This window comes from Carassius auratus, chromosome 7, assembly GCF_003368295.1.
Source record: "Carassius auratus strain Wakin chromosome 7, ASM336829v1, whole genome shotgun sequence".
NCBI classification, from domain to species: domain Eukaryota; kingdom Metazoa; phylum Chordata; class Actinopteri; order Cypriniformes; family Cyprinidae; genus Carassius; species Carassius auratus.
Window position 1 is genome coordinate 27,004,383 of NC_039249.1, and position 24,566 is coordinate 27,028,948.

Below are 24,566 nucleotides of genomic sequence, written 5' to 3' on the forward strand. Positions count from 1 at the left end.
ACCCGATGCAGATTTTGAAGAATTGTATGTCATTCAGTTATCTGACGCTGATTTTGGAGATGTATATTGTTCATGTTATCTGATGCTGATCAAGACTTTTTCTTTATGCTGATTCTGCTATCTGGTGTTGAGTTCAGAGAATTAATGTTGATTCTGCTAACTTATGCTGATTTTGAAGATTCCACATCTGATGCAGATGTGTTGTTATCTAATGCTGATTTAGGAGATTATGAGTTTATATGCTGATTTTTTCTGAAGATTATTTTTCAGTTTTGTAATCTGAGGTTGATGATTTTACATTGTCAATTTGAGTTGCAGATCTGAAACTGTCATCATAATCAGACACTGACTTCATGACCCTTTACTAACTTTGTTCTCTGATGACGATTTTAGACATTTCAAGACAAATCTACTATCTGATGCAGATTATTCTTTTATCAGCTGCTGATTTTAGAGATCGTATTGTTTGTGTTATCTAATGCTGATTTAGATCTACTGCTGGTTTATATTCAATATTCATTCTGTTTTCTGATGCATATTTGTTGTTGTCTGATTCTTACTTTGGAGATGTCAAGGTGATCAAATGAAATGATGCTGAATATGCACATTTCAATGTGATTTTTTAACCTGATGCTGATTTTGAAGATTCATAATGTTAATGTTATCTACTACTGACTGTGAGGCATTCATGCTGATTTTCTTATCTGATGCCTTTAAAATGTTGAATTCAGGTATTTAATGCTCATTCTTTTAAGTGATGCTGATTTTGAATATTCCCCCACTGATACTCTTATCTGATTTGTTGTTGCTGTCTAATATCTGATGCTGAATTCAGTCAGCTCATTGTGATTCTGTTATACAGTATGATACTCATTTGTTGTTGGTGGTGCTGTCCAATGCAGATTTTTGAAGATTTTGTTCCAGTTTTGTGACTTTAAGCTTATGATTTTCATGTCTACTGATGATTTCATTATTGGACACTGACCTTATGACTCTTTTTATTCTTAACATTTATTTTTGTTCTTAATCTGAAGCACTTTGGGATTCTGTGTGAATATAAAGTGTGTTATAAATACAATGTATTATTATTATTATTATTATTATTATTATTATTATTATTATTATTATTATTATTATTATTATTTTGACCCTCTATAAACTTTGTTATCTGAATCTCATTTCAGAGATTCCAATATAATGACATTTTTGGAGACGAAACACTGAATCTTTCATTCTGGTATGATTCTGTTATCTGATTTTAGACATTCTATGATATTTCTGTTATATCATGCTTATTTTTAGAGATTCCCTGAAGCTACACAGAAATACATGAGACAGAACTGGAAACACACACACACACACACACACACACAAGGCCAGTGGAGCAGGGCATGGGGACAGATGTTGTAAGCACAGTGCGTATCTTTCTCTTGACTGCCTCTATAGAGGAACTAAAGCTGGAGAGGTATGCGGGGAGGGGGTGATAAAGTGCGACACACTTGTGCCCTCGAGCCAGGAGATTTTCCGCAGTGAGTAATGGAGCTGTGTGCAGTGATAAAACCAGCCTCCAGCCAAACGCTGGGACCTGAGACCTAAAACATATAGAGGGCCTAAAAATAAACGTACAGTGCTGTATGAGATAAACAGGTGAGTCGAGATCCTATCCAATCTATATTTCACCCCAAAATCAACAGAAGTCTATTTTGGGATCATTCTTTATTTATTTGCATTGTGATGTATTTTTTTTTATTAAACAGTAAATCCCACAAATTTTAATTACCAAAATGTATAAATTTTTCTCAGTAATCTTCCTCGTTTGATTCTTTTTTTGCCAGTGGCTTGTAATATTGCATAAAACATGTATTTTGAGGCCTTGTGCTAAATGGCACACATGATGTGCTTGCGATCTTGTGATGGGCATTGCTGACTGTGAAGACTACTAGATCTAGGGTGACCAAACTATATGTCCTCATTCCCCCGGACGTGGACATGTCCACTTTTTCGACCCATAAATATTTCGAAATCACCCAAATATGTCCGGCATCCGGCTTTTGCTTTCAACAGTCACCATTCACTGTGTGCGTATTTGTATTAAAGCCCTGTTTTCTGAGTCCTGCTCCCAATTTCTGACCGTGTCTCATTTGCTATTTTCTGACTCTGAAGGCTGCTCATGCCTCGTGTTTGTCTGCATGCACTGGGAATATTCACTGTTTGTTTGTCCTAGTCAGACTGTGCATTAGTAGTGGAAATATTTCAGTCTCTCTCTCTCTGAAGATACGCAGAAATGCCAATGACCGAAAACTCTCATTATATATATATATTTTTTTTATTTCTGTGAAAACTGTAAAATAATTACTTTGCATTTACATAAGATAATCAGAGATCATGTTTTGCAATTTAAGTTAAAGGGGGAGTGAAATGCTTACTGAGTGAAATTTCATGCATACTGAGTTTTTTTACAGTTGGATTCCCATGCTAAACATGGACAAAGTTTCAAAAATTAAGTTGTACGTTTGAAGTAATATTTTTGGTCCAAAAATATCTCTTCTGGTTTGTCACAAGTTTTGGAAAGTTTTTTTTTTTTTCGAGAATGGGTCTGTGTGACGTTAGATGGAGCGGAATTTCCTTATATGGGTCCTAAGGGCACTTCTGCCAGAAGAGCGCGCGCTCCCGTATAGCAGAGCACTGAGAGGCTGAGCACAGACATTCACTGATCAGAGCGAGAGACCGAATTGTCACAAAAGAAGTGTGTTTTTGGTTGCCAGGGCAAGACAACCCAGCACAGATTACCCATCCCCCCCCCCCCCCCCCCCCCCCCCGATGTTGTCATCAAACTGCACTTTCCACATGTACACCTTAAAAAATAAAATAAAAAAAAAGAAACGACATAAAGTGGAACTTAGTCATTTTCCAAAACCGCTAAGCAAATATATACAGTTTCAGTACATACCACATAGCTGCATTTTAACTGCAGCACCTTTAGGTCTAAATTGTAAGTTACTCAATTTGACTTTCTTATTAATTGTTGTTGTATAGCAATGTCACACTAGCAAGTGAGTTGTTCTGAATATCGGCATGGCTGTGATTCAGTCACAGGTATTTATAGCCGTGCTGATATTCAGAACAACAACACTGCTGCGTGTCATTTTGCTTGATGATGTCACCAAGGCTAAAACCTTATAGAATCAGAAAAAAAAAAGAAAAAAAAAAATCCTAAAATGTCATGGGTGTTTTTTAGGTGTGTATAGTGCAGAATGTATGCTCACTAGGTCTTGAAACAGCAATAGAACATGATGAACAGAACCCCATCAAAGAGTCACCTTCAGATGAAGGTTAATTCCAGAAGAAACATGCTGCAGGTGTTGTGCGTTGAGAGAGAGAGAGAGAGAGAGAGAGAGAGAGAGAGAGCTCACACACACACACACACATACACACACACTCTCTCACTCTCTCTCTCTCTCACACTGCATGTGTGATTTGAGAATGCTTTGAGTGGGTCATTTCCTGACTCTATAAAAGCATGGGAGAGCATCTCAAATCACTTAATAAAGGCGACTTCACCTCATGTCCACTCTGCCAGACAGAAACACACAACAGAAACATCCTTTATACAAGGATGAAAATGCACTGCGAGCATGTCTGTGACATTAAACTGGATTTGTTATTCAGGTAAAGTTATAAACAGTGTAACTAATTTGCTCAGCGAGTTTCTTCTCAAACTATTGCTCCACGGAAAACTGACTGTAGAAGACAACAGTTCACACTAATGGCAACACTAATACATTTAAATTGTGCTACTAGCATATTTGGATGCTGAACACTTTGCAGTGTACATGCCGCATAATATGAAAGAAAAAGCATTTGTGTCAGAAAGCAGTGGTGAAGAGCAGCAGTTAGTGTGCTGCTGGATCATGACAGCCTGAGAGTGTAAATGTGAAGTGGACACAGCTGTCAAAAACACTTCCATTACACTGTGCCCAAAACTTCTCTAAAAGATCGAGTTCAGCAGAAAAATGACATGAAAAGCATGCCGTCCAAACCACTGCTGTCATCAGGGAGACATCGTTGTGACTTTGAACACAGATCTGTCTGTCAATGAAAACATAGCTTTCATTAATAAAACACTCTTCTTGTCAGAGCTTGCTAAGACATATCAAATATCACTTCTCACAATTAGAGTTTGAACGGCTTTAGGAGACATTGAGCGATATATTTTGATACATATATATCTTTTATATTTTGAATATTTTTTTTGTGTTATGAAAAAAAACAACAACATTTTGTTTGGTGGGGTGGGGGGTAGATTTTTGTTTTAACTTTTTTTTTGTAAACACTAAGTGAATTTGATTAAAACTAGTTTACATTTTTCAAAACATTACTTGTCATGTTTGTGCAATTAATAAAAATATAATATATCGTAAAAATATAATATATCGTAATACTTATATTACTTTTCTCTATTTAATATGTTCAATGTTTTTTTATAGTTATAATAGTATATAATAATAGTTCCCTATCTGTCGGTCACTACGAGTTATGTCGACCGACAAATGGGGTCTCACTTGGGAGGCCAATCATCTCTGATTTTAAGAGAAAACGCCAATGAAATTGGCAAGTTGATTAACACACCTGAGCCACTCCCCGTGCCAGCGGGTATAAATAGGGCGACAGGTGCATCCACTCATTAGATTTTTGCTTCGGAGCCGAGTAGTCGATGAAGAAGATCACTACAAAGCCATTCATCTTTGTTTTTGTTGAACTGTTCCTGGTCGGTGTGACGGCGCGTTACAGCGGTGTCCCTGCGAGACGGCGATTCCCCTGGGCGCTTCGGCTAAAAGAGACAGTTCTAAAAGAGCAAATCACGGACGATTCGCGTCTTTTTCAAGATGCCGTTTCGTCCGTGTCCTTCTGGATGCGGTCGTTTCCTGTCTTCAGTTGACGGTCACGAGCGTTGTCTGCAGTGTCTGGGCGTCCAACACGCTGAGGCTGCGCTCGTGGATGATTCATGCGTCTACTGTGGGCGTATGAACATGGCAGCGCTGCGATCGCGTCTCTCACTCCTCAAGGGGAGTGCAGCAGACCCCTCTGTCGCCACCCGTCCCGGTCTCTCTGGCTCGAGCAGAGGGCCGCCGGCTGGCGCTCTGGGAGATCTGAGGATCACAGTGAGAGCTTCTCCGCCGGGCCACGCCCCACGGACCTCTCACTCCTCACGCAGCGACTGTCCCGTGCAGCTGCCGATTGATTCTGCTGGGCCGTCTCACAGCGGTCCCAGCTTGTCTTTCGGTGCGCCGCCCGAAGACCAGATGTCGATTGCTGCATCGGGGGATGGGTTATCGACCTCTGAGGATGAAGGTTCGGCGGGGCTGCCCCTCGGGTGTTGTCGCTGCTGCCGAATCGGACTTGGAGTTGTCGGCCATGCTTGCCCGGGCAGCCGTGAGTATCGGACTGGAGGTGACTACACCGCCCAGTCCCGAGCCCTCACGGCTGAATGATTGGTTTCTCGGCGCGGGACGCGGCTCACAACCTCGTTCTGCTCCGGTGCCTTTCTTCCCGGAGGTGCATGAAGAGGTGACGAAGTCGTGGACGGCCCCTTTCACGGCCAGAAGCCGCTCTTCTCCCTCTTCCATCCTCACCACCCTCGATGGCGGGGCAGCCAGGGGGTACGTAGAGGTTCCCCAGGTGGAGAGGGCGGTTGCGGTGCACTTGTGCCCACAAAACGCCGCCACTTGGAGGAATCGTCCGCGCCTCCCGTCCAAGGCCTGTAAGCTGACGGCCGCACTCGCTGCCAAGGCCTACAGTGCTGCGGGCCAAGCTGCCTCTGCCCTGCATGCCATGGCTATCCTGCAGGTACACCAAGCCAAGGCACTCAAAGCCATGCACGAGGGTGGTACCGACCCAGGGTTGATGCAGGAGCTGCGCATGGCGACTGACTTCGCCTTACGGGCAACGAAGGTCACGGCGCGGTCCCTCGGGAAGGCGATGTCCACGCTGGTGGTCCAGGAGCGGCATCTCTGGCTGAACCTGGCTGAGATGAGGGACATGGACGAAGCGCGCTTTCTCGACGCCCCCATCTCCCAGGCAGGCCTGTTCGGCGACACTGTCGAGGACTTTGCCCAGCAGTTCTCGGCGGTACAGAAGCAGACTGAGGCCATCCAGCACATACTGCCCCGACGTGTCTCTCCGGCTGCCACCGTTCCGTCGCGGGTAGCGCCTCAGCCTGCTCGTCGCCGTGGGCGCCCCCCTGCGTCCTCTACGCCAGCTCCGCCCCGTGCTGAGAGTTCTTCGAGGCCGGCGCGTCGAGCCCCGCGCAGGAGAGCGGCGCCCCCCGTGTCACTCCCGGCTGCGAAGTCCTCCAAGAAGTCGACCAAGCGGCCCTGACACGGGCAACTCAGAGATGCGGAGAACTGCTCTTCAGGAGATGGCGAAGACAGCGCCACTCCTTCCCCCGGAGGAGGGCCGGGCGGAGAATCTTCAGTTTCTGTTTTGTTCTGTTCCGTCACTGGCCGGACGGTTGCAAGGCTCGTGGCTTGACAATGAGCGACGCACAGCTTCCTCACTCTCACCCACGACGCCCCCTTTCGCCAGCGGCCAAGAGGTCGCGGTTCGGAGACGCAACGCCTCTCCACGCGTCTCTGGCCAGTTCCTCCGGGAACACGAGGAGTGTGGTTGCGCTGCCCAACCCGTCACGCTGGCTCATCCGGACGGTTCGACTCGGCTATGCGATTCAATTCGCCCGGCGACCCCCCAAGTTCAATGGCGTGCTCGAGACTTCGGTGGCAGTCCAGGACGCCCCTGTCTTGCGCGAGGAGATTGCTGTCCTTCTGGCGAAGGATGCAATCGAGCCGGTCCCTCCAGCCGAGATGAGGACGGGGTTTTACAGCCCTTACTTCATCGTGCCCAAGAAGAGCGGTGGCCTTCGACCTATCCTGGATCTGCGAGTCTTGAATCGGGCCCTACACAAGCTCCCGTTCAGGATGTTGACGCAGAAACGCATTATCAAATGCGTCCAGCCCCAGGACTTGTTTGCAGCGATCGACCTGAAAGACGCGTACTTTCATGTCTCTATCCTCCCTCGTCACAGACCGTTCCTGCGCTTTGCTTTCGAGGGTCAGGCATGGCAGTACAAGGTCCTCCCCTTCGGGCTCTCCCTGTCCCCCCGTGTCTTCACGAAGGTCGCGGAGGGCGCCCTTGCCCCACTTTGGGAAGTGGGCATCAGGATCCTCAACTATCTCGACGACTGGCTCATTATGGCCCGGTCCCGAGAAGAGTTGTGCGATCACAGGGACTTTGTGCTTCGGCACCTCAGTCAGTTGGGGCTTCAGGTCAACCGAGAGAAGAGCAAGCTCTCCCCTGTGCAGAGAATCTCTTATCTCGGTATGGAGTTAGACTCGGTGAGTATGATGGCACGCCTCACCAGCGAGCGTGCCCACTCAGTGCTGAACTGCCTGAGTTCCTTCAGAGGCAGGACAGTGGTACCGCTGAAACACTTTCAGAGGCTCCTGGGGCATATGGCATCCGCAGCCGCAGTCACGCCGCTCGGGTTGCTTCATATGAGACCACTTCAGCACTGGTTACACTCCCGAGTCCCGAGATGGGCATGGCGCCGCGGTACACATCGTGTCACCATCACACTGATGTGTCGCCGCCTATTCAGTCCTTGGTCGGACCTTGCCTTTCTACGGGCCGGCGTGCCCTTAGAACAAGTGTCCCGGCACGTTGTTGTCACAACAGATGCCTCCAACTCGGGCTGGGGCGCGACATGCAACGGGCAGGCAGCCTCAGGGTCCTGGACAGGACCTCGACTGCTTTGGCACATCAACTGCCTGGAGTTGCTGGCAGTGCATCTAGCTTTGCGACGGTTTCGTCCGCTAGTGCTGGACAAGCACGTGTTGGTCCGCACGGACAACACTGCGGCTGTTTCGTACATCAACCGACAAGGCGGGTTACGATCACGTCGCATGTCTCAACTCGCCCGTCATCTCCTCCTCTGGAGTCAGATGTGGCTCAAGTCGCTGCGCGCTGTCCACATCCCGGGGGAGCTCAATCGTGCAGCCGACGCGCTCTCACGACAGCTCACTTTCCCCGGGGAATGGCGACTCCATCCCCAGACGGTCCAGCTGATCTGGAGTCGATTCGGGGAAGCCCAGGTAGACCTGTTTGCTTCCCACGAGTCCTCCCACTGCCAGCTGTACTATTCCCTGTCCCAGGCCCCCCTGGGCACAGATGCACTGGCACACAGCTGGCCTCGGGCTTTACGCAAGTATGCGTTTCCCCCAGTGAGCCTGCTCGCACAGACACTGTGCAAGGTCAGGGAGGACGAGGAACAGGTCCTGTTGGTTGCGCCTTACTGGCCCACCCGGACCTGGTTTTCGGAACTCATGCTCCTCGTGACAGCCCCTCCCTGGTGCATCCCCCTGAGGAGAGACCTTCTCTCTCAGGGGCTTGGCACCATTTGGCACCCGCGTCCAGATCTCTGGAACCTCCACGTGTGGCTTCTAGACGGGACGCGGCAGACCTAAGTGATCTGCCCCCAGCGGTGGTAGACACTATCACTCAGGCTAGAGCCCCTTCTACGAGGCAGGCCTATGCTCTGAAGTGGAGTCTGTTCACGAATTGGTGTTCTTCTCACCGAGAAGACCCCCGGAGATGCCCGGTCAGAGTCGTGCTTTCTTTCCTGCAAGGTAGGCTGGAGCGTGGGCTGTCACCCTCCACCCTGAAGGTGTATGTGGCTGCCATTGCAGCACATCACGATGCAGTGGACGGCCGGTCCCTGAGGAGGCATGACCTGATCGTTAGGTTCCTGAGGGGTGCCAGAAGGTTACATCCTCCTAGGACACCCCTGATTCCCTCCTGGGACCTCTCTATTGTCCTGGCGGGACTTCAGAGGGGTCCCTTTGAGCCGCTGGATTCGGTTGAGCTGAAGTTCCTGTCTCTCAAGACAGCGCTCCTGATCGCGCTCACTTCCATCAAGAGGGTCGGGGACCTCCAAGCATTTTCGGTAAGTGAAGAGTGCCTTGTGTTCGGGCCGGCCTACTCTCACGTTGTCCTGAGACCCCGGCCTGGATACGTGCCCAAGGTTCCCACCACTCCCTTCCGAGACCAGGTGGTGAACCTGCAAGCGCTGCCCCTGGAGGAGGCAGATCCAGCCTTGTCGTTGCTGTGTCCCGTAAGAGCGCTTCGCATATACGTGGACCGCACCCAGAGCTTCAGAAGCTCTGAGCAGCTCCTGGTCTGCTTTGGGTGAAGGGAGGCCTAAGCAGAGGTTGGCCCACTGGATAGTGGACGCCATCGCCTTGGCTTACCATTCCCAAGGCGAGCCGTGCCCCCTGGGGGTGAGGGCCCACTCCACACGGAGTGTGGCCTCCTCCTATGCGTTGGCGCACGGCGCCTCTCTGGCAGACTTTTGTCGAGCTGCGGGCTGGGCGACACCTAACACCTTTGCGAGGTTTTACAACCTCCGTGTAGAGCCAGTTTCCTCCCGTGTGTTGGGTAACAGGTAATTGGCGGGAAGGGCTGGCTGGGTGTCTCGCTTGCTGCGCCATTCCCCCTAACACGGGGATGTGAGCGCCTTCTTCTCCCAGTAGAGTTCCCCGGTTGGCGTACCCTGGTCGAGCATCCTCCAGCACCCTCGGCGTCAGACTTGGCGGAGCAGTCTGTCGCCAGGCCCAGTACTGGCGTTAGCATGCCCGGAGCCGGTCAGCCCCTGTACTGGGCTAGGTGTCCATATGGCTGGGTTCCCTGCGGGTAATCCCATATGTGTATTCTTCCACGGTAAGGTTTCCCTCTTGGCAAACCCGTGTCTTCCCTTGACAGATCGCTCTGTCGGTCTCTTCTGGCAGCCGTTCCATCCCTACTCCTAGGTAGAACCTGCCTCAGAGACCCTTTCCATATGTAGTACTGCCCCCTGGGTCAGTCCATATCGGTATATCCACAGGTCACCTCCCTACGGGTAGGATGTGGTCTCCGTAGCGACCTTTCCTAAAGGCTCGCTTCCCCATTGTCTTGCCAGCTGAAAGAACAAATAGGGAAGATTTGAAGCAGTCTTTCACTGAAGGTTGAAATCCCTTCCATTTACTTTATGTGGGCGGAACAGCAGCATGGCCTTCTCCAGCAGCGATGTACTCACCCTTTGGCCCCTTCGGTACCAAGGTCAGTGAATTTGCGCTGGGGCTTTGGGAAGGTTACGACCTTAAGCGTAGCTTTTGTGGCACGCCAAGGCTTGTCAACAATTGCAGCGCCTCAGGGTTGTGACGAGGTTCAGGTTATGGCGTTTTCCATAGGACCCCATTTGTCGGTCGACATAACTCGTAGTGACCGACAGATAGGGAACGTCTCGGTTACGTACGTAACCCTCGTTCCCTGATGGAGGGAACGGAGACGTTATGTCCCCATGCCACAACCTTGAACCATTCGCTGTTGCCGGGACACGTTCTCGGCTCCTCAGCGTAAAACCTAATGAGTGGATGCACCTGTCGCCCTATTTATACCCGCTGGCACGGGGAGTGGCTCAGGTGTGTTAATCCACTTGCCAATTTCATTGGCGTTTTCTCTTAAAATCAGAGATGATTGGCCTCCCAAGTGAGACCCCATTTGTCGGTCGACATAACGTCTCCGTTCCCTCCATCAGGGAACGAGGGTTATGTACGTAACCGAGACGATTTGCCGTAGAAAACTAGATTTTTTTATTTTATTTTTTTATATCTAACAATGTGGTGGCAATTACAATAATTTGGCTGACATTGAGCATGACCATGAAAAAAAAAATGGTGGAAAGCATTTACATTTTTTGCAAATGATTTCACTTTTATTTTCTCTTAGCATTGACCCCCAATATGCCTCTTGTATATTACTGTGCAACAGTAACAGTATTTTTCTCACAGTGTTACCCACAAGAGCTTTCTTTATTTAAAAGGCAAATGCACAGACGACATTTTGACTTTCAGTAAGGAGCCATGAACTTCTTCCCCTCCACCAACTTCACTCGATGCTTTCCAATTAAAGAGAATATTCCAGACATTCTGCTCGACCGCTAACTCACGCAAACAGCACTGAAGCTCACTCGATCTGTGTGCCGCCTGCAGACACCAAACAACTCATTTCACTAAATCAAAGGCAAAGCTTCCATTTTCACAACCACAACATTCCCAACATTCACCGAAATGTTATTAGTAGCTGTGCTTTTAAGGAGGAGGCTGTGAATCTCATCGAAATATGTCATATTCACCCTAACGTCATAAGAAATACAAGACCATATGTTGCATAACAGAAATAAAGCTTATTTGTAAGACTGAAAGGTTTGTCAAATGATATTTTTTTTGCACTGTGACATTCCATTGAAACATAAAAGTGCATATATAAATTTCCACCCCTATATGTATTTTCCCCTCTTTCATTTCTGTTCATGGTGATTATAATTAGATCATTTTTATTAAAAGAAAGTAAAAAATAGAAACTATAAAAACTATAATAGTGAAATTGGTTTTGAAATACAGTAAAACTAAACAATGAATTAATTTATAAATCAACAAAATAAATTAAGTAGCAAAAATGTTACAAATAAAGTAAAACATTAAAAATATATATATTTAGAAATATATTTAGCGTATATTTGCTTGCTTGTATTATATATATATATATATATATATATATATATATATATATATATATATATATATATATATATATATATATATATATATATATATATATATATTTTATATTATTCTTTGGGTATCAACAGCTCCTTTGAATCTCATTCAGTTACTGTTACCTACCCTTTTAAAATACATTTTGTAGCTGTCTATCGACCCCCAGGACCACTGGGTAACTTTTTGGATGAATTAGATGTGTTGCTCTCAACCTTTTCTGAGGATGGTACTCCCCTAGTTATGCTTGGAGATTTCAACATCCATCTAAATAAACCTCTGTTTGCCGATTTCCACACTCTGCTTGCTTCTCATGATCTTAACCGAGTGTCAACTACTGCTACTCACAAATCAGGCAACCAACTGGACCTTATTTATACATGACACTGCTCTACTGATCATGTTCTGGTTACTCCACTGCACACGTCGGATCACTTCCTCCTCACTCTTAACCTCAACATGATCCCTGACACTTCACTTACCTCTCCACATGTCATCTTTCGACGTAACCTACGCACACTTTCACCCTTTCGGCTTTCTGCAATGGTTTCATCCTCACTTCCTTCCCCTAAACTGTTTGCATCTTTGGATGCTAACAGTGCTACTGATACTTTCTGCTCCACATCTTGTTTAGACACTGTTTGCCCCTTATCTTCCAGGCCAGCCCGTAACACCCCTTCTGCCCCTTGGTTATCTGATGTTCTACGCGAACACCGTTCTAAGCTTAGAGCTGCTGAAAGGGTGGGGCGCAAATCCAGAAATACTACTGACCTTAATATGTATCAGTCACTCCTATCTTCTTTCTCTGCTAAAGGACATACTACCATAACAAAATTAACAATTCGTCTAACTCTAGCATGCTTTTTAAATCATTTTCCTCACTTCTTTGTCCTCCTCCTCCCCCTCCTGCCTCATCTCTAATAGCTGACGACTTTGCAACGTTATTCATTAATAAAATTAAACACATTAGTGCACAATTTTCCACACCACAATCAGTCAAGCTCATATCACCAGCAAACTTACACTCATTTACTTGATTTACTCATCTTCACTCTCTGAGGCAGAAGTCTCAAAACTCATCCTTTCTAATTACCCTACAACTTGCCCGCTTGATCCTATTCTATCTCATCTCCTTCAAGCCATTTCTCCTGCAGTTGTACCTGCACTCACTCACATCATCAACACATCCCTCCACACTGGTGTTTTTCGCTCATCATTTAGACAGGCACGTATAACTCCACTACTTAAGAAACCCAACCTCAACCCATCTCTTTTAGAGAACTACAGACCAGTTTCCCTTCTTCCTTTCATTGCAAAAACACTTGAACGAGCTGTGTTCAAACAAGTCTCTACAATTCTAACTCACAACAACCTCCTTGACAGCCACCAATCTGGCTTCAGAAGTGGACATTCAACTGAGACGGCCTTGCTCTCAGTTGTTGAAGCTCTAAGACTGGCAAGAGCGGAATCCAAATCTTCAGTACTTATCCTGCTTAATCTGTCCGCTGCTTTTCACACGTTTAACCACCAGATGCTCCTATCAACCCTACTGGCAAAAGGCATATCAGGAACCACACTTCAATGGTTTGAGTCTTACCTATCAGATAGGTCCTTCAAAGTATCTTGGAGAGGTGAGGTGTCCAAGTCACAACATCTAACTACTGAGGTGCCTCAGGGCTCAGTCCTTGGACCACTTCTCTTCTCTGTCTACATGGCATCATTAGGTTCTGTCATTCAGAAACATGACTTTTCATACCACTGCTATGCTGATGACACTCAACTCTACCTCTCATTCCATCCTACATATACATTTACATTTAAATTTAATCATTTAGCAGAAGCTTTTATCCGAAGCGACTTTGGATAAAAATCCTGATGATCCGAAGGTAGCTACTCAAATCTCAGCTTGTCTAACAGACATTTCTTCCTGGATGATGGACGATCACCTTCAACTCAATCTTGCCAAGACAGAACTGTTTGTGATTCCAGCAAACCCATCGTTTCATCACAATTTCACCATCAAGTTAGGCACATCAACCATAAATCCTTAAAAAACACATTGCTAAAACTGTCCGATCCTGCAGATTTGCTTTATTCAACATCAAGAAGATCAAGCCCTTTCTTTCAGAACATGCAGCACAACTCCTTATTCAAGCTCTTGTTCTGTCCAGGCTGGACTATTGCAATGCCCTCTTGGCAGGTCTTTCAGCCAATTCTATCAAACCTTTACAATTAATTCAGATCGAGGCAGCAAGATAAATTTTTAATGAGCCAAAAAGAATACGTGTCACACCTCTGTTTATAAATTTGCACTGGCTTCCGATAGCTGCTCGCATAAAATTCAAGGCATTGATGTTTGCCTACAAAACTACCACTGGCTCTGCACCCATTTACCTAAATGTATTACTTCAGACTTATGTGCCTCTAGAAGCTTGCGTTCTGCAAGTGGACGCCACTTGATTGTGCCATCCCAAAGAAGCACAAAGGCACTTTTACGGACTTTTAAATTAAATGTTCCCTCCTTGTGGAATGACCAACCCCAAGATGTGTTTTAAGCCATCTTCAAGAATCGGCTTAAAACATCTCTTCCATCTTTATTTGACCCTCTAACTTTAGCACTCACTATTCTAATTCTATTCTTTTAAAAAATCGAACTACCTTTCTAATCTTTTTATATTCTATTTTCTTTTCATTAATTATGCAATTGTATGTGTGTGTGTATGTGTAAAGACCTCTAACACTAGCTTGCTCTATTCTTTTTTTATTATATCTGTTTTCTTTATATTATATTATTTAAAATCCCATGCTATGTGTACTGTGTTAACCTAACTGAGACTTGTTATAGCACTTACATATCATTGCTCTTTTTGTTGTTTTTGATTGCTTCCACTGTCCTCATCTGTAAGTCGCTTTGGATAAAAGCGTTTACTAAATGAATAAATGTAAATGTAAATGTAAATATTACAACCAAGCAAATATACGCAAATATACGCTCAAGCTAACAAATGGCTTAAACCCTGAAAAAAGTTGCATCCACTTAATATTTTCCTTTTGAAACATTTTTTTTTTCAATTCACTTTGAGAAAGCAATCATAGCTTTCAAAACGCTCCAGCTCTTACCTAGCCTGTTGTCCAGGACTCCGAAATCCAGCGTATACTTGACCACGTGATAGTTATTCCACACATAGAGCAGATTGTCTCTGGGATTGTAATCCACGGCAGCGATGTACTGGTATGAGTTGGGGAAGGGGATATCCAGATAGCCGTCTTTGCTCAGCTCCGTGTTGTAGATGTAGTCGATTTTATTCCCGGTGGCTTCGCTATCGTCGTCTTCATAGACAGTCTTGACCACGTACAGGATCCCGCAGATCATGAAGGCGTTGGAAGCGGAGCGTTTGTCGTAGGCCGTATCCCAAGTTCCCTCCACACGTAACGTATACGGGTTGAGCTGGCTGATTACGATCCGTCCGTTGTTTTGCTCCGTGGCGTAAATCACCCACAGTCCGTTCTCATCCACTGCCAGATCGATATCAGACTTGCCTCCCCAGCGATACGGCGAAGTGTCGTGGTAGTTTGCGCTAGCGATGATAGCCTCACCACTCTTGATGCGAGTGCGCAAATCGAATTTGACGATATTCCTGGTCCTCTCCTTGTTGAAGAACAGTGCCCCGTCGTAGACGACGAACCCGGTGCCGTCCACCCGATGGGGGAGCTTATAGGTCGTGGTGGGTCTTCCTGCGATGAAATCCTCTTTGCTGGAGTATTCGGTGAGGGTGTCTGTGCGATATGGCGTCCAGGGCATGTAATAGATCTTATCCGAGGCCTGGAGGGGGTCTTTGCACCAAGCTCCCGACTGGTGGTCCGACTCGAACAGATGCTCGCTCTGATAAACGCCACGCAGGAGCCCTGGGCACAAGAAAACTACAGACAAACAAAGAGAGAAAGACAAGTGAGCGTAGGTTTGAAAACACTTTCATTTGATAAGTGGGATAGCGGCTCACTGCTGGACACAAGATACACTTAAGTTTATGAGCAGCAATGTTTCTGAAAGACGTCTCTTCTGCTCACCAAGCCTGCATTTATTTGATTTGCAATACAGCAAAAGCAGTAATATTGTGAAATTATGCGACTGGAATAATCCAGTTTTGAAATCACAGGAATAAATTAAATTTGAAAATATATTCAACAGTTAAACAGTAAAAATACTTCAAAATGTTTCGTGTTCTAGAATTGTGTCCTTCGATAAAAATAAAAATAGTTATAAATATAGAACTATTACTAAAAGTATATTTCCTTTTACAGTACATCTTAATTTTTAGCATTTTAATTTAGATTAGAATTTGATCATTTTAATAGTAATAGTTTATTACTTTAAATACTTTTAATTCATCCCCCATCATGAGTGAACCCGTGTGCATGTGACGGATCGGACGCATGCAGAAAGATTTCACTTCCACCCGGAGTTGCCATTTATATTTTTGATATATAAGAGTGAGCTTATTAATGACGGCTGGTCAAAGGGGCCAGATTGCTGCCGAGACATAATAATGAGCTTATATTTATTACAATCCGAACGGATTCCATCCCGATGCTAAGATATTGTCAATTTATGTCAACATGATTTATTGCGTCTGTGCGCACAAAACTAATAATAAGCGTATTTTGCTCAATTCAGCTTCGCTCTAAGCAGCGGCGCAGCATCAGAACAGAAAGATTGTGTTTCTTTCCAAGGCTTTTGCCTCCAGAAATTGATTAAAGCCCAAGCCTGACTGTGGCGATCCATACACTTACCCAGATTAGGTTAGAAATATATAAACTCATTCCAATTAATTTCCTGCACGGGTCAAATCTGTTGATAGCACAGACAGTGTGATCTCCGCTACATCTGTGATGTTTATGATTGCAGAAACGCTCATAAATTAAAGCCAAACGCTGCTGTTATTAACAGCTGGAAGCTTTTATCATATCTGGACGTTTCGTCCTCTTTCATGTTCCAGCGGTTGATTTTATGAAAACAATAAAAAGCACTCTAAAACGGTCTTTTTAAAAAATGTTTTACTTTCAGCTTTCATTTTTACTGCAAATGCCTTTTATGCAGATTTCATTGCTTTACCCTTAACTTTCAGTGCTAACCTATGAAAATCCATCTTAAAAATATAATACACATGTGAATAAATAATACTTGAATGCTAAAAAAGGTCAAATGATCCATTTCAATATTTATGGCATAAAAATGGTTTGTGTGAAGATTATTAATGCATTATTATTATAACAATATATTAACTTTATCTAAAGATACTTTTTATTCCAAATAATGCAAGAAGAATGTAAATATATTTAAAATATATAACAGTGTGAAGTTATTTGTGTGAAGATAATTAATGATTATTAAAAATAATTGAAAAAATAAAGCTTTATCTTATTTCTAACTTTTGGTTTTACCAGATTACGCATAGAAAGCGTGAAAATATATTTAAAATAAATGGTATAATGTACAACGTAGACAATAAATAGTGAAAAAAGCCATTTTAATATGTATTGTGTTGTGTGAAAATGATGTGGTAAGATAATTAATAATTTATTGTAATTATTCATTTATTTTCTAATAAAGCTTTATCATAAGTTACTTTTTTATTTGCAAATTATGCAAGAGTAGCAGTACAGATGTTCTGTATACAATGTAACATATTCAGAAGTATATAATATAACATATTTAATGATGGATGCGGTTGAGGAAATTACATTTCTTCATCATGGTCCAGAGGAAAAATGTCAGATTTATTAGAAAAAAAAATAAGCCAGTGTGTTTGGAAAGTTTCTTCTAAAGGAATTTAATTCCCAAAAGTCCACAGGGTCAAAAGTGGCCATAGTTGAAGAAACTCATTTCGTTGCTTGGTATTGTGGGAAACAAAGCTTCCTCTGGCTCTGTGTCTGAATCCAGCGGCTCCATTAGTTAGTCTGAGCATCTCTGAGAGAGAAAATGATATGACGCTCAACGCTTACACGAGTTAGAAAGGTTAATGAAGAGGGCTGTTCACACACACACAGCTCTCTGACAATTACAGTAATATACAGTGTTTAAAGCGAAGCCCCAAACACCCGCTGCAATCAAGATCAGAGAGCTGTGATGATGCTGAGCCTAGCGCAGCTACAACACACACATCTTGTCTTCACACAGAGTCTCTAATGACTGAGAGAAGACCCCGGACGGACCTAAAATCTAACTCAGTCTTCATTCACTCAGGCTATAGAGTTGTTCTGGATCAGTAGAGCCCTAAAGGAGGCGTTTGACAGAATGCTCTTTTGCAGTCTTTGCACCTGTCGGTTAATTAGTCTATTATGTGTGCTGCAACTGCAACAAAATCATATTTGTAATCAGTATTTTTGTCTTATTTTCCAGCAACATGTCTGCATGCGCTTAAACTAACTTTCAGAGGACATTTCTAGAATTTTATTCTTCTATTATAATTTCTATATAGATTTATGTTCAACCTGACAAGGAGTACGAACAATAAATTCAACCCCAGTTCACAAGGAACCTGTCTGTCAAGCTTCGAAAATGACAAAAACACAACATAAAATAACTTCTAGAGTCATAAAATCTCTTTAAGGGTGACAAATTTAAGTCGGCAGAACCTCAAATTCTCCCTCAACCCCTCAAACAACAGATCTGATGTGTAAATCTCAGTCTGTTCCCAGAGCAAAGCTTTCGTTGGACTTCAGGACACTTGGTCATACAGCACACAAGTCATGGATGAGGTTTTCTTGTAGTTTTCGGAGCTTGACAACACTTGAATAAAAAAAAAAAAAAAAAAAAAAAAAAAAAAAAAACAGAAGGAGCCAATTCTGCTAAATCTACCCCACAGAGGAAAGACAGGTAAATGATAAGGGGTTTCATTATTTATGCTTTAAATATGATTCAGTCCAGATGAAGGGGGCGAGAGGAAAACACCAGGAAGAGATGAGATGAGGAAGAAGAGGGAGTCTGTGTTTTAATGCTCATCTCTGTGACCGTCTCTGATCTCAGATCAGCTGCTCGTACAGTCTACAGCGGATCACTGGGGAAAATAATAACATGCAACACGCACATAACCATGAGGCAAATCAACAGGCCGATCAACATTTAAAAGGGCAGAGAAAACACTCCCTGTATACTTAGTGTTGTTAATCTCAGATCTGTACCATATTATTATCATAGAAAATAGTAGTTCTATTGTAATATATATATATATACATATATATATATATATATATATATATATATATATATATATATATATATATATATATATATATATATATATAATAAAAAAAATAAAAAATACAATTATTTTAATGCAAATAAAAGTATTTATTTCCTATAAATCAATCAACAAATAGAAATCTATTAAAAAAAACAAAAATGAATCTGACCTGACCCTTGTGAACTTATGACTATAAACTAAACTAAAATGTAGTGTTTTTTTTTTTTTTTTTTTTCTTCATAGAAGATGGTCAGATTAGACAGATGCCAATATGGACGTGATGTGTTATGAAAATAAATGTGTTTTGAAGTGTTTTATTTATGAATTACTGGCTGCTGAGAGCATGAAACTATCAATATTCAAGAGGCTGTTAGTCGATTTTTCTTTCCAAGCTGCCAAAATAATGTTTTTGAGAATATTTTCATATCCGTGCAGTTCATGGTTATAATCATACGTTTCATTTTGGTTCAGTTTTGCACAATAAACTTGTTTCCAATACAAAATCTAACTACTGAAGCAAAAGCGAGAAAAAACAAGCATACCTGATAGATTCAGCCTTGAAAAGTGTGTGCGTGTGTGTGTGTGTGTGTGTGTGTTTGTGTGTGTGTGTCTGATGGTGTCACCCTGAAGGTTAGCAGCACTATCATTGTAATGATGTCATTTAAAATGCTGACAGCTCATTGGCCGGGTTATTGATTGGGCTTCACTGGATGTTTTAAATGTGAATTAGATTATGAATATCATTACTGTTAAAGTGCTAACGGGGCTTTGTGAGCACTTAGCCAATACACTGATACTGGAAGATCTAATTAGCTGGCAGATGAAAAAGGATAGATAATATTTAGAGTCCTGAACACACCGACTTGACGCACGCGTGATGCAAATTCTGCAGCATTTGAATAAAATTATAAAGTAATAAATCTATTGAAAATACATTAATGTGTTTGCATCTTTGTCTGTGATATTACCACATGATCAGCAATGTATGATATCAGTTTGTTTCAATGATAAATTTTAATGCAATTATGTTTGATAACTTTATGTGTAAAGTCATGCAAAAGTCTCAGTTTGATTCACTTTATTGAATCAGTTCATTTGGACTGTTCATTTCAATTGATTCTGTAAATCCCTTCTCCAGAAGTCCATTCACTGCATTTAATAATATTTTTTGTTTAAAAAAAAAAAAAAAAAAAAAAAATATATATATATATATATATATATATATATATATATATATATATATATATATATATATATATATATATATATATATATATATATATATTAAAAAAGTGTTGTTTATTTCTAATTTCTATTAAGTTTTTTGAATTAGAGTGTTTGTTTGCTTTTTTGCAGTTACTGTCACTGTCAAATATTAGCTCATTTGCATGTTTTCACGTTTGATGCTATTTGCTGTCAATGGTTTCCTGCTCGTCTCATGTTACGTCATGTTGATTGTTTCATGTGGGTGTTGGCAGCTGCAGCTCATTTCACCAGCCTATTTAATGCCCTGTCTTTCGTCTCTTGTTTGTCAGATCATTGTTTGAGGTCCTCCGTGATTCTTGTCTGTGTCCCATCTGCTCAGCATACTCCTTGTGTCTTGTTCATGTTCGGTCGTTGTGGATATACCATCATCTCACGGATCCCTCATCATCACCCACCTGCGCACTCAATCACCTTCTCACCAGTCTATGCTGCCATCGAGGTCCCTGCGTCACCCACCACCAACCTAGCCTGACCTTACGTCTCAAATAAAGATTGTTAACTTTCAACTTTCTTCCTGTTCTTTATACGATCGTGACAGTCTGCCTAATTAAGGTTTTCTTGTTTTCTTTTTTTTTCTCCCTGATAAATGTGTGTATAGATATATACTGTAATATTAAATTCATTGCAATCACATTAAATGTTATGTTGGTGTGTTTGTGTGTGTGTGTGTGTGCGTGTGCATATGCATGGCTTTTATTTGTGTTTTAATTTTATTTTACCTCTTTTTTAAGGTAATCTAATGCATGCATGAATGAATAAATAAATAAATTCATTCATTCATGCATTTTATACTCATCTTCATCGAATAAAAGTTTTTTTTTTTTTTTCTGTGTTTTGAGCAGCACATGAGAGGAGCAATATTACACTCATGAACTGAAATTAAGCTGAAGACCACAAGAAAACATGAGCCCACCACAACACCATCTCCACCACATACATAACATTTCCTCTGATCAAAATAATATTAAGAGACACACAGAGCAGTGTGTTTCGACATCACAAAGTCAGTGTCACATGAACCTCTCAGGCATGAATAAATGTATGATGGTTTACTTGAGAAAATGTTAAACATGTTGGCAGAAAGCCGACAAAGAGACACTTTACAGGGTGAAGAAAACACATCTTTACCTTTCTGTTCCACCTCTATTTTAGGCATGGAGGAGAAAAACAGAGACAGAGAGACAAAATCAGAGCAATGCAATAAAGATTCAACATTTTCCTCTTCTCCAGAACAACCTGAGGAACAACAAGCATCTGCTCGTGTTTCACAATAAAGTCGAATGCAAACTGTGTGATTTCTGACCATCCTTTCTGATCGACGTCCCAATAGCATTTCCTCAAACTCAAGCAGATTCACAAAATGATTCTAAGACGACAAAACTCACACACTGTGCACTTGACTTAGTACGAGAGATAAAAACATGTTTGTGTAGCAGCAAAACTTCCAGCAGAGACCTGTGGAGAAACATAAGATCTCAGATTATAGTGTGTGTGTGTGTGTGTGAGAGAGAATAAAACTAGTTGAAGCAGTAAATGATTAAGACAGCTGTGAGATATAAGAGGGAATTCAGCAATGACAGACATTAAATCAAACAGCGAGACACATAATGACATGCCACATCATTTATCAAGCAAATCTGTTTATGAATAACATTCATACAGTTTGAGGACAAACAATTGCTTAGTAGAAGAGCTTTTTAAACTCACTTTGGGGATGTCTTCATTTGCACAAAAAAATAAATAAATAAATAATAATAATAATAAAATAAAATAATTGTTAAAAGCTTATACGGATATACAGTTATATATTATATGATTGTTTTAATTAACAATTATTTTTCCACATGCACACACTTTATTCAGCATATCAGCATATTATTAAGCATACTAACAGCTTCACTATTAGTAGAGAGACAGGCACGACTAATTCACACGCAGTCACGCTCTCACAAATGCATTCATTCAGTCATTTACTGTGCTTCTCTATCTGCATCTGATTTAATAAATTATTAAAATTAAATGTACCTTCAAAAAGCTGCAATGACAGATTTACATTTATTTGCTGAGGAACCTTCAAATCATTTAATGCACACTTACATAAAAAAAAAAGGTTATTATTGTTTATTCATTCATATATTTTGGTCTTATCAGATCTGCTCAATGGCTCTACATGTTTTACTTTTATCCAGAGCAAATTGCATTTTATTTAACGTACAGGCCTACTTTTTTTTTATTTTGATCGACCCCATGTCATGATTCTGCCCTCGTGTCGTTGATTTTTCCCTAGTCTTGAGGCAGGATCATGACAGACCCATGTTTTGTGTACAAGCACATGGCCTTGTCTTTGGGCCATGTGCTTGTGTTGTCTCCTTCCCTTGCCCCGCCCCCCTTGTTAACCTAGTCCTGTCGTGATTGCTATCTGTGCCACCTGTCGTGTCTTAATTGTTCTCCTATTTAGCTTTCCTAGTGTGCTCTGTCTTACGTCGGTTCATTGTGATTGTTCAACTTATGAGTTCCTCACCTGTGATTATTCCCTGGTAACCCCTTTGAGATATTGTGTCCTGTATAACCTTGAGTGTTTACTTGTAGTTAGTGTTCTCTAGTTTTGAGTCTTTGTTTATCTTGTCTAATCAGTCCTGTTTAGTTATTTTTTTGTATCTGCCCTAGTCCTTGTTTTCCCCCTCGTGGGTTTTTGTTTTCCCTTTTTGTAAATAAACCCTTTTGTGTTGAGAATCCTGTCTGCACTTGAGTTCCTCCCTTGTCAACCCTGACACCCCATGATTCTGATGAGCTACATACAGGGCCGGCGCAAGCTCAAATGCTCTAGGCAGAGCACGATTGTGCCACCCCACCTCACATTCACAATTAGGGATCCTTAAGATGCATGTAAACATTTTTTTTTTTAATCTATGAAATTACACTAAAATAAAAACGTGCAAGCATGTTTTCAAACTTTTTTTTTCATTCTGCAAAAAGGTGAAAAAGGCACACAATGCAACAGCTGCGTATAATTTCTGTTTTATAGGCTAATAGATAGTGTCCAGAATAAAACTAAACACAACTTTTTAGCTCACAAAACTGGAGGTTTAGATTTTTTTCTTGACTGATACACACATTCACACACCAACCCGTTACATTTCAAAAGCGTGCGAGTCGGGCTTTCGTAGCGGCAAACGCTTTGATTGCGTCCTCGAGTTTAACTTGTACTTCGGAGATCATTTTTTATCAGTTTAAGCTTTGAGAAACTGCGTTCTCCAGAGCTCACAGTGACTGGGAGAGTGAGAAGCACTCTTAATGCTACAAAAAACATTTGGAAAATTGTTTTCCATCCCTTTTTCACAGATGAATTTAAGCGCATCCAGTGGTTTAGATCCATCAACCAGGCGTCTGCCCAAAGCAGTCAGCTCTTCAAACAATTCATGCCCATCAACATCCCGTGAGTCTCCATGAGTCAGGGCCTTTTCCAGTCCTAAGCAATCCTGAAGAACTATTGTATTCTCCTTTTCTTTGAGAGATGCAATGTCATATAAAAATCCAAATACGCGCCCATGGTCTCTAAGCAGTGAAAAGCGCTCTTCCACGGAGGCGATTGTACTCATGACCAGATAATTTTATTCGTTCTGACATTTTTGAATATACATTAAAGTATTTAGCATGCATATAGACCTACTAATAGGGCGCTGCCGGGTGGGAATTTTTATTTGAAATGTTAAGTTTTTTTATTTATTTATAGCTACTAAAAAAGTGCGATAATTGTAACCTAATGTGAAATAAACAAATTCATTAATAATTCTCTCTCTCTCTCTCTCTCTCTCTCTCTCTCTCTCTCTCTCTCTCTCTCTCTCTCTCTCGCCTTCTCTCTTTGTTGCCGCCCTGGCTGAGCTGCCGCCCTAGGCGGCTGCCTAGTTTGCCTATAGGCACGCGCCAGCCCTGGCTACATAGTACCAATTTCTTTAATAAAAGGTTATAATTAATCAAAAAATGTTTTTTTGTTGTTTAGAATATTAAATGAGCTAAATAGTTAAATAAATCGCTCACCCTTTGAAGTTACTGTCATAGACACAGTTATTGCATTAAAATGAGGACTGCTTACAAACAGCAGAAAATCTAAACTCTTCATACTCTTCATACCTCAGAACAGATACCTTCCACTCAAGTATGTCACATTTTCCATGAATTACCTATGTGAATGATTGAATGAATGAATATAGTACGTTACATGTTATACATTTTACATATGTTCCCATTTCATGTAAATATATACAAAAAAATGCATAATTTTGAGGAAAACAAACAAATAAACAAAAATTTGGATTTGGAAAATTGGGAGAGGGGGTAGCATCATTAGCTGCATTTACATGGACCCATCTAATCCGATCGTAATAGGACTAGAAGCACAATCAGAATAAAA

The 24,566-nt window shown here is 42.1% G+C and overlaps 1 protein-coding gene across 2 annotated transcripts in view; it reads right to left on the minus strand.

Annotated features, from left to right (window-relative positions):
- Positions 1–24,566, minus strand: part of LOC113106379 (adhesion G protein-coupled receptor L3-like) — a 192,357-nt gene that overhangs the window by 12,508 nt on the left and 155,283 nt on the right. Inside the window, exons 5-6 of one of the 2 annotated variants that reach the window (XM_026268244.1) lie at positions 21,284–21,298; positions 14,766–15,566 (exon numbers count right to left, since the gene is read on the minus strand). In XM_026268244.1, coding sequence (XP_026124029.1) covers positions 14,766–15,566; positions 21,284–21,298 — 816 coding nt within the window. The remainder of the gene's footprint in view (positions 1–14,765; positions 15,567–21,283; positions 21,299–24,566) is intronic. The other variant, XM_026268245.1, reaches the window with a different exon arrangement.